Source organism: Lepidochelys kempii, chromosome 6 (genome assembly GCF_965140285.1).
Source record: "Lepidochelys kempii isolate rLepKem1 chromosome 6, rLepKem1.hap1, whole genome shotgun sequence".
In the NCBI taxonomy this organism is placed as follows: Eukaryota; Metazoa; Chordata; order Testudines; family Cheloniidae; genus Lepidochelys; species Lepidochelys kempii.
Window position 1 is genome coordinate 50,755,374 of NC_136385.1, and position 11,335 is coordinate 50,766,708.

General features: G+C 37.8%; 1 protein-coding gene across 1 annotated transcript; it reads left to right on the forward strand.

Moving 5' to 3' along the window:
* Positions 1-4,271: 4,271 nt before the first annotated feature.
* Positions 4,272-10,772, forward strand: FADD (Fas associated via death domain). Its single transcript, XM_073347870.2, has 3 exons — positions 4,272-4,360; positions 4,741-5,049; positions 5,705-10,772. The coding sequence occupies exons 2-3, from the start codon at positions 4,752-4,754 to the stop codon at positions 5,980-5,982; spliced, it is 576 nt and encodes a 191-aa protein (XP_073203971.1). The 5' UTR covers positions 4,272-4,360; positions 4,741-4,751; the 3' UTR covers positions 5,983-10,772.
* Positions 10,773-11,335: the final 563 nt, after the last annotated feature.

Sequence of the window (11,335 nt, forward strand, 5' to 3'; positions counted from 1 at the left end):
ACTTGTAGCTCAGAAACAAGGCAAGAGATGAAATATATACAGTGATACTGCAATATGTATTATATACTTCATACTTTGTACCCAGGGTTCCCAGTCTTGGGAAGGGAAAGCAATCTCTATTAAATGAGAGAGAGTGGTCTGATAAAGAAATCAGATCCCGTATTTTCCAAGCCTACCATAAGGCACGTCATTGAGGAGAGGGGTGGAAGACATTGTTTATATGAGGCTGTTTGGCCAGTTTATACAGATGCACTGACCTCAGCCCAGAGGATGCTGCTTGAGAGTAGTAGAGAAAGCACTATAATTACAACTGGATACAGCAGCTCCAATGTGATGGGAATGAGCACTGATATCTACATTAGATTAGAGTAAGTAGACCATCGGTCCCACAGGAAGCATTGTGTGAATGTACTAGAATACAGAAAGAAGTATATAGGGGACCAGACTGTAGGTGTCCCAGAATGAGGCAAGCCCAGCCAAATGAGCCAAAGCTGGGCCACGCAAAGCACCTTCCAAAAGTGTAACACAAACCCACTTAGCAAAACCGTTGTTGCTCAGGGGATTTCAAACACAGTGCTATATACGTTACTTAAATGTCATTAATGTACAATACACACAACTTGGTATACTGCTTTTAAAGCAACAACAAGGAAACAAATGATGTACCTTCCAATAGGACATCTAAGATGTACCATCTACACCACGTTTACACGCACAAAGTAACTGAAGCCAACTCATAGGGCAGAGAGCAAAATCCTTTACAGAATACATTTTGTATTCTTTAGTGGATGCCTAGATACCTTGGAGACTGGCACCTTATAGAAATCTAGAGAGCTGGAGTTCTTACTAATGCTGTTCTCGAAACTCTGCAGCACAGATCTGTTTAATGTTCTATAAAGCTTTGAGCACCCTCTGTCTGATTTTGTAAGATATTGCCCTTGAAATCTACATATCATTTGATTATGTGATAGGATCACTCTCAGAGCTATATATCTGGGAAACTGTCACTGAAATCTGAGCTGGTCAAATGCATAGTTTTTGTTAAACTTTATTCTGCACATTGAAAAAGTTAAAATTTGTTGCCTACTGGCCGACATCTCCTTCACTCAACCCTGTGAATTGGCTTTAGAGGCAATAGGCTAAAGGAAAGCAAGCTGCTTGGGTTTTTCAACTGTGCATGTATCAGACTAGCCTTAACAGACCAAATTCAGGCTTGGTAAAAATGGGTGCAACTCCATTGTGCCAAATTTCAGAGGTGAGTCTAAGGAAATTAAACAGTGTTGATACCAATTTAGACTCCCTTACACTCACATTTACATACTGAACTGCAATTACATCACTTCACATATCAGCTCTGACTCTGGCCCTGAATTTCTAGGTGTCTAAAATAATCTGAGTTTAAGGAGGTTTAATTTACATGCTGAGGGAGCTACCAAAAAGGTGTAAATTACTGTAATTTAGAATTCCTTTGCAATAGACTCAGCTCTGAATTTGACCCACTGACATCACCAAGCCTGAACTGAGTTCCATGTATTTTATTGTTTCACTAATGCAGTTTGATAGATTCATATTTTATTGCAGAATAAAAATATACACTAAAATGCCTCATTCTGTACAATCAGACTTTATATTGTTTGTTACTAGGCCTTATGCCTGATAATTCTTTACATTCTGAACCTGAGTATTTCAAATTGCTGTGCTGTGAATGGATCTTACCTGGACCTCATTACACCAGCCCACAGTAACTCTGGTGTCTCATGCCTTTGTTTAAAGGCATCATCAGGACACAAGAAAGAAAATACTTAGACCTACTCTGTTCCTTAGAAAACAGGGAACGTAAGTGCCTGGAGTGAGTTCTATCATGTCCATCATTATCAGTGTTGATAATTCTCTCCAGTATTAGCATATCCTCTCCATATGACACTGCTGCTGGTAATTCTCCCCTTCCTGCACCATTTGGGGCTCCCACAGAACCAGACCTTTAAGCAGGTCTGATATTCCAGCCAGTAGAGGGCAGTGGTGATGCATATACATTAGCCATCTTATAACACCTGCCTGATAGGAAGTCCACCCATTTCTCCTGGATCAAAAAAGAAGAGAGGAGGCTGGTGACGACACCAGTGTTAACCCTGATTTTTGTGATTAGCTGGAGGTAGGGTCAGAGAAGGTTTCACATGTACCATGGGGATGATAGAATTTAAAGGGACTAATTGTTGGGGGTTGGTTTGTTCTTTTGGGATTTTTTAGAATTTTTGCCGGAAAGTTAAGTTGTAGAAAATGGCTTTTGGCCTCCTTAAAACTGGAGCATGAGGATGGAGATGTGGGAGACACAGACAATAACCTTTGCGTTTGTATAGGTGAGACTGAAAACTCTTTGGGGCAGGGACTGTACCTTCTGTGTATGTACAGTGCCTAGTAAACTGAAGGCTTGGCTGGAAATAATTAATAATGTTTGTGGTCTGGGGAAGAGTGAGAGAGCTCCTCCCCACCCCCGACACACAGACACACACACACACACACAGCAGAGCACAGGGGAGAACTTCAGGTTGGTTTACAAAGTTATGGAAAAAGTCAGAGGTTGGTCCCTGTAAAGCCCATAATCACAAATTCCCCAGGGCTTAGCAGCGTCAGTGCTGAATTTAGGCTGGGAGCTTTTCTTAAAACTAAAAGCTTTCTCTGTATAAAAACAGGCTTGAAATATTAATTGATTGCTGGGTTTGAAAATTTGTCCGATTTTCTTAACAATCATGGGGTATTCATAATTCTAGGCTTCACCTTTGAGTTCAGTGAAATTCTCAGGTCCCTCAGCTTTTAGAAGAACCTGATATCAATTCGTTGCTGTGGATGGCAGTATAACTCAGGCAGCTGCTGCCGATAGCCTGCAGCTGAGTTGACCTCTCCATTGAGCAGCCATTTTGACTTTTGGCCACAAGGAGAAGCATCTTAATAGCATGATGGACAAGGAATAAAGGACTCCTATGTTCTGATCCTGGCTGTGACACTGGCTCCCTTTGTGGCCTTTATCAACTCACTTCATCACTTAACTGCTGTGATTCATTCCCCTCTTGTAAAGAGAAAATAATAAGTAGGCCTTGCAGAGTTATGTGCCGATTGATAGCTTGTAAAGCACTATGTAAATGCTAAACTTGACCAGAAGCCATAAAATCCTTCAGCAAATGGGGGCCTAGTTATCCCAAGACTCCCTGGTTTATTTAAACACTTACCATTCACAAATGTTTTCAAATTGCAGGAAACTATGCACAGATAACCAGCCAAGCAGCTAGACCCCTTTTTCCTGCAGCAGGAGGCAGGTAGTGAACTGAATGTTTACACCAAACACACACATTGTGCATAATTTAACATAAAATGACTCTGTTAACTTTATGTATTCCTCACTGTGGGGATAGTTTTCAAATAAGGTTTAATCTGCCCTCATATCTATTCTGAATTTGGTCAACTACTTTTCTGTGTCGTCAATATCCTAAACACTAATCTCTGCAGGAAACTATATGGAATAGGCACAATGTACTTAGCAGTGAGCACCCTGACAGTGAGCACCCTGACTTACTCCATAATTACCCCATTCTAATTTATCTACCCCTACACTGAAAAATCCATGTACACTTCCAGGGGTTCAGTTTCAACATGATGTCATAGTTCAATCTCAGTTTAGGTGCTGAGAACTGAGCAAGGTGTGAAAATAGGCTTTGATTCTCTTATGATTAGGGCTTACTATTGGATTAGTAAAAAGAATATGCTAACTTAATTCTTAATGTAAATCCACTGATTTAAAGGGAATTACACCAGGCATAAATTTGTCCCACTTTTTTAGTGTGAAATAAACCTTTATGCAGCTACCATAATAATTCAGAGTAAAACTTCTGAATCCTTTCACATTCTTTTCTATTTTTTATATTTTTGAACATCAGTTTTTACTCTTGATACAATTCTTAAGGGGAAGGATTTGATTTAAATATATACACAATCCTTAACTGTGATGTTTTACTTAACATATAATTGAATTGCTTTGCTTTTTCATAATAATTTAGAACCATTTTGACAGTTCTTCTGTTGATCTTTAGACTACAGATTTTGATCTATTTATTCAGTACTATGTGTGTACATGGCACTAGTATTCAGGGTATGTGTGTGTATACGGTAGGATAGATAGTTGTATGGTATTGCCATCTAGTGTTCACTTGAAAATAGAGCACTCCCGGAGGCTGAAAAGTTTGCATCATTCATTCATGTGATTTCCGGTGACAGGCAGATCTCTGTGTAAAAGAGAGCTGCCTTCAGCACAGTAAAGTTTTTCTTCATCGCGGCTAGGCTTTCAGGGCAACATAGATTAAACCAGGAAGTAAGTAGCAACTCCTATGAAATGAAACATATCTTTACATATTGTTCATAACAGCAATTTGATTTCCTTTGGAGAAAGTATATTGAAGTTTGTTCCAAACTTTGGAAAGTATAAGATTTTAGTTACTGATAATGACAGTGCGTTGTGAAAGTGAAAGTAAGAAATGTTTGTAGAGAAATAGCTAATGTTAATTGCCTTCCAGGAAGGTAATCATGCCAAAGAGCTTTACTTTTGTTTTTAAGAACTTGTATATTTAATAAAAGAAAGTTTTAGCTTCTGATGAAAGGTGTTTCCTAGGCAAGTAGAAAGCAAACAACATGTGAGACTTCCTGTATGTTTTCTTACACACAAAATATTTTTTTCTTGATATTCTTTCACAGGGCTTACCAAAATGGACCCATTTTTGTCTCTCTTGCATTCATTTTCCATGAGTTTATCTGACCATGATCTCTCTTCCCTTAAATTTCTGTGCCTGGACAAAATTGGCAAAAGGAAGCTTGAGTCCGTCAAAACTGGTATTGATCTCTTCCTCATCCTCCTTGAACAGCGGGAGATTGCAAAAGAGAAGGTAGATTTTCTCCAGCTTATGATCAAAACCATTAAAAGAGAAGATCTGATAATCCAACTACAGGAGTTCATAGAAGGTGGACAAGGTGATGTTGTCAACCATCTAGATGAGACAGAAAAACGTAGGTGGACACATCTTCTTATTTTTATTTTGCAAACTAACACTGTGGGAACCACTGATAAATGGGGTTTTCTTTAAGTAAGTTATATGTGGAAATCTTTCAATCTAACCCCTAACACTGTTGCATGGGAATACTTTGGAGCAGAGGTCTGCCTCTCTCTTTAAAAAAAAAAAAGTGAATAATGTTTCAAATAGTTGGAAATAGTTTCGTGGTGAAATTTACCCCTCTTCAAAAGGCCAGTACATGAACTATGCATTATTTGAGTCTCACTTACTCTTAACAAGGACTTCCAAACTAGTACTATCTCTGGCTCTAAACTGCCACATGGAATTCCATACACTAGCTTCTGCACTGGCCACATGCAGGAGGGTGAGGGAGTACATGCTGCAACCAGCTTTTCAGAAAGGGTAGCATAGCTCCCCTGGCACTTATGGAGAAGTTTTGTCACTGTATGACGCAAGGCTTCTGGAAACTCCATCAGGTCTGAGGTGTTTCTACACTGCCCTCAGCACATCCAGTGGCTTTACTGTGACAGTGTGATCCTTAATAGGTACCTATACAGTAAGAATTAATAGAGAAATGCACATTGTAAATGTCTCTTCGTAAATCATTCATTTGGCATAAACTGGATTTTTCCATTTTGTTTATTTTTCAGGTCAGCAGAATGTAGCTTTTGAAGTTATATGTGACAATGTTGGGAAGAACTGGAAAATGCTAGTTCGAAGATTAGGAATTTCTGATACAAAAATTGACAGAATTCTAACAGCCAGTCCTTATAACTTGCAAGAACAATTGATGCAGTCACTTCGAGAGTGGCAGAAATGGAAGGGAAAGGAAGCTAAGGTTGCTGACTTAATAAAAGCCCTTCGGGATTGCAAAATGAACTTGGTAGCAGACAAAGTCGAAAATGAACTTTTACAACGGGAGAACTAAAACTAAATGAAATCAATACAATATATACAAAATGCAACATTAAAACTGAGAGCTTAAATGAAAAGGGAGGGAATACTGTCTAACCGTTAGAACAAGAGTCAGGATACTCCACCATTGATTTAGGAGCTTAAATACACGTTTAGAGACATAGACCAAGATTTTCAGAAAACACTTATGATTTTGGGTCCTTAATTTTTGGGTTCTCAATCTGAGACCATTTAAAGGATTTTGATATTTCAGAAAATGCTGATTGCCTGCCCTTTGAGAATCCTTATTTTTTTGTCAAGTTAGGCACCCAAAATCATTAGTATCTTATGAAAATTCTGGCCTTAGCATCTGATTTGTAGATACTTAAATCTTGATGCCCACAGTCATATTTAGGCACGCAAGTGTGAAATTCTCTTTGCCTCCCACATCTGCCACATAGGAATATTACTACTTGTGGAACCTACCTCAAAGGAGTGTTGTGAAGCTTATTCATGTAATGCTTATAAAGAAGTTTGCGCTGCTTGGATGAAATGCTTCTTCCTAAGTATAAAATATTATTCTTAAATTCACAAAAATCAAGAAATTCAAAATTGCAATTCCTTCAGTACCCCCAACTCAGCCCACTATCCATATATGGTATTTTGCATGACTGCAGATGCTTTTAAAATTTGCTTTGAAATATGTACGCAGGGTGATTGGTGTGGGAAACTGACTTCTATGCATTTCCAAATTTTTGAAATTTCCAAATTTTTGGCTAAATAATTTTGTTGGTAATAAAAAAAATAATAAAAATAGATACTAGCAATATGCTGCCCTTTCTGCCAGATCTCGAGAGGCAAGGAATATGTTCTGAGTGGTGCTTCAAGCACTTCTTTTCCATGCAAGGGTGTTAAACACCATATAGAATTAGGCCTTAAGATTGCAGTGCAAGGGGCCCAGCAGTTCTGGTGGCCTTTCCTCAGCTCAAAAATGCCTGTTCTCAGAATAAACTGCCTGAGACAAAGGGTTTATATTAAGTGCCTTCCCTGCCATAACGAAAGGGATGCTACCCTGCCACTGTAAAATACATAGAAACTCCTTGCCCTGTAGTTGTGTAGAAGGCCCTCCTTGTTCCTCCTGCAAAAGATTCGGCCCATTGTAACTGTACATCTGAGGATGCTGCTCACAGCCACCACCACAGCAACTCTGACAGCCGACCCTGTTAGTAGAACCCAGAGCACTGACCCCATTTGGATCATCGGCACAATTTTCAATGGGGAAAGTAGAATTCAGTTGTCTGTGCTCTTAATAACATCAAATGTTAAGACAAAGAGATACAAAGTGAATAAAGAAAAGCTTTTCTTATGGAGAAATGAAGTTACTGAAGAAAATATAATCCTATCACCTACAGTTTATCCACCCTGCTATGCAGATGAGGATCAGTTCTTTACTACATGGTGCTCTAACTGAAGGTGGCTCCAGGTCCAATACTGCTTTAATCAGCATTCTTCAGTTTTCCTTGATGTCAGCTCCTTCAAATCTGGCCCTTACACTAACCCAAGATTGTGAAAACTGCACCTACTTTAAAACGTGCTTTCATGCCTTCTCTATCACCTATGTCGAGTGCCAGCATCTTGCATGAGTTCCTCTGAAATCAATATTGATTTGACTTTGACTAGGACAGCAGGTAGCCTCAGAAACATAATGTAAAATTCATACCTAAATGGAGAGGCTTCACTTCTCTGCTAAACCTGTCTCATTTTGTTTGGGTAGCTGATAGCATACTGCTCTTTGTCAGTTCCACTGCACTCAGCACTAGTATGAAATTGACAAGAAGCCTGAAATTCAATGGGAATGACAGCAGGTAGAAACAACACAAAACTGTGATGACTGTCTCCATATTTTCAATTCAGCTGATGACTGAGCTTCAGAAATTGACAAGTTAACACATGATTACAATTACTAGAAAGGTTGAAGTAATGTGTACCTAGTACCTTCATACAACATTGTCATGAAGGCTTTTCTTTAGAAGCTGAACAGTGAAAGATTGGCACACAGATATTTATGATCCTAATAAGCCGGAGACCAGTGTTTGCAAGTGTCTACATAGAAAGGAGTAAAGGGTGATGCTCTGGCTTCCACATGTCTGCCTTTGTGCATATATAGTTTTAAGTAATTGAACCGTAATAGAACAATAGCTTGCTTTGCCTGTATCTCATACAGATTTCAGAAGAGTTCTTAAGAACTAATGAATAAATAAACAAATTCTGAATTCAGCGCTGAATAAAATGCTAATCTTGAGCTGAATGACAAATTCAACAAATTTTAGTTTGTTAAAATAATCTATGGATTTTTTTTCATTACTCTTCTTGCTCTAAAGATAACATGATCTGTTTCAAAATTTTCTGCCTTTCATTCTCTATATTCAGGGTTTTTTTTTGGTAATGTTGGTTGGATGAGTTGTTAAGTTTACAGAAAATGCAAATGTAATTTTGTAGTGAAATAGCAAAACCTCCTCTGCAACAACTGAAAGTTCAATGTCCCAAGCAATTTGTCCTCATTACTTTTTCCCCTTTATTCCCAATATTTAACATAACATATGGTATTTTGGATCACAGCAGATATACACATATATGATACAAAGATTACAAATATGGTACTTCTTGCATGTAATTAGAATATCTTCTTTTGAGAACTAACTGGAAAAGTTTTTACATGTGGCTGAGTCATATTTTTGAAGGAAGCAGCACCTGACCCATACTATGGTTAAAACCAAATTTGCTCAAGAATTGGAACATAATAATATAAAATTTGTTGACTCTGTGAAATAAGGAAGCAATGGGGATAGGGTGGGGAGCGGTAGGATGCACCAAATAGATCATGTTTGAATTTCTGCATGTAAGATTGAAATTGTAAGATTTTATATGCGCATTTCACAAATGGTATTTCTTAAAACATCTTTCCTTTCACGAAAAAATGAATTTGGTATCTGTGTTGATAGGGGAGAAAAAAGTAAAAATGTGCAGTTGTCAATTATATATTTTCCTGATTTGATATAACATGAGAAAAGGAAAAATATGGGAGCCTTCATTCAAAGTTTAATTTTTCTTGAGTTCTCAATATCAAAAAGTTGTGATTAAAAATCCAAAATTCAACTTCTTATAGTCACATAAACTGTGAAGGAAACTGTGTCTAGTGATTACTACGGGGAATTAGAAGACCTCTCTTCTGTTCCAAGTTCTGCCACTAGCCTCCTCTAAGCTTGGGGAGGAAAAAAAAATCACTTGGCCTCTAAATGCCTCCATTTCCCCAAATATAGAACAGGAGTAAAAAGAGTTCACCGTAGTTATCAGGAGCTCTGAGAACAAAGTATTGTCATTAATGCTTCCTCACCCACTCATAGATTATGAACAGCAAAAGTTTAAATGAAAGACATGCAAAGCTAATCTCTAAAGTCTGTGAATCCCTACATTATGTGGCTTTATAAATGAAGGCATATTACAGCCTTTCTAACCATTGAATATATAGTTTAAAGGGAGAGCATGAAGTTATAGCCTTAAAATAATAAATAGCATGAAAACTCAAAAATGTTAGAAATATTTCCCCATTCTGTGTTTACTTTTTGTATTTCACTTTTTGTACAATAAAAATAAACTAGATTTTTTTTAATGTGCATTGCTAGTCAGTTTTGCTTCCTGGTTCTCATGCGCAATGCTTAGATTACAAAAAATGTCAGTGAATGCTTAAAGCCAAACAAAAGTCTCCTTTCAATTATACTTATTAAATTGAATTAAAACATTTATATTGAATATGAAACCTTGTTTTTAAAAAGTGGCAATACTAAAACCTACATTTCGGGCATTGGTTACTAGTGATCATTTTCATAAAATCAAACAGTATAACATGTAAGACTTAATACTGTTTCTCTTGGAATTTCTTATAGTTACTTCTGGGGCACAATTGCCACAGTATGAAGACGTGAATGTACCACATCATTCTGTAGTAGGCCAGTGTAATCTCAGAAAGGTTCTGCCTCCTCTGGAGAGCCTGAAACCAAATCCCTGCAAAAAGTGTTGCATGGGGAAGAGTTGTGATGTAAAAGAGCGCACTAAAATTCTCTTTCTTTTTAAATCTGACCATGCAATGTTGAGTAAAGACTCAGGAGGCTTATTTGGCAGAAGAGAAGGCACAACACTTTAAAAAAAAAATGCATGAACAATTTGAGTCTGTTCAGGCTTCTGGAAACACCTGGGCATACTCAGAAATTAAACAGCCATTAGCATAGTCACTCCAGAACAAGTGTTACACCATACCATTTGAAAATATATATATATTTATATAGTGCATGTATTACTGTGATATGAATACCTGTGATGCCCATTCTAGCAATTTCATACCTTATCCTTCCACCACCTTGTGAGGGCCAAATACTTCATGAGAATTACTAAAGCCTTACCTACTCAGACCCATGGTCTGCTAATGAGTTGTTTAAAAAAATATATCAAAATGACCTACCAGGGCTCAGGATGCTGGGCACCTCTCCCACCTCTGATCTCAGGCAGAGTACTTCTGGAGAGTTCTTTCATCACATCACTGGACAGGGGAGATAGTGGGGCTGTCATCTTCCCTGATCCCCTGCCCCCTCCCCCCACACACACACACTTGCCTTTGTGTTTTGGGATATGAATCATATATAATGTGTTTAAATGTAAAAACAAATGTATGTACCATTACTTTTTCATAAATTAATTAAAGAACTTAAGTACTTATGCTATAGGGTCATCATTAAAATTCCTTGTATGTAAAGGGTTTAAGTGCAATGTTTGTTTTCCTTCCACATTCTCTATCCCTGGAGCACATTTTATCTCACATTTCACTGCCCTGAAATACCAGCATGCTAACTGCTGTATATAGTCCCCTCATTAACACAAGCAGCACATTGTGTGTTCACATGCTGAATCTTTCTGAGCTGTACCTTTCACCTCTGTCTTCTTAACTCATACTTTTCATGTCTTGAGTATTTTTAACTTCCATTTTTAAGTCTGGTTCATATTATTCTTTGAGGTTCTTGCCTTTTCCCTGCAGAGATCTTCTTTTACCCCCTGAAATATGTTGATAAATTTCCCTCATTAGGAGAGATTTTCTGAACTACTCTCTTTGGTTTATTACTTATTTCCTGTAACAGTGTTTTTACTGCAAATTTTAAAAGTACAATTATGAAATCACAGAAATGAATTCACCGCCTCTTCTGTGTGCCAGAGGAAAGTTAGATTTTTTTTACTGGGGGAAGGTGCTGTTTCCTTCCATGATGTTGAACTACAACTAGTAAAACTATAAGAGCTTTAAAAATGTGTTGCTACATTCATAACCCCTTCATTGTTGGAGC

Excerpts from the sequence above, each read along its gene's own strand:
- FADD (XM_073347870.2), top strand. The coding sequence starts at position 4,752 with ATGGACCCATTTTTGTCTCTCTTGCATTCATTTTCCATGAGTTTATCT. Across the intron at positions 5,050-5,704 it reads TCTAGATGAGACAGAAAAAC|GTCAGCAGAATGTAGCTTTT; the intron begins GTAGGTGGACAC and ends TTTATTTTTCAG.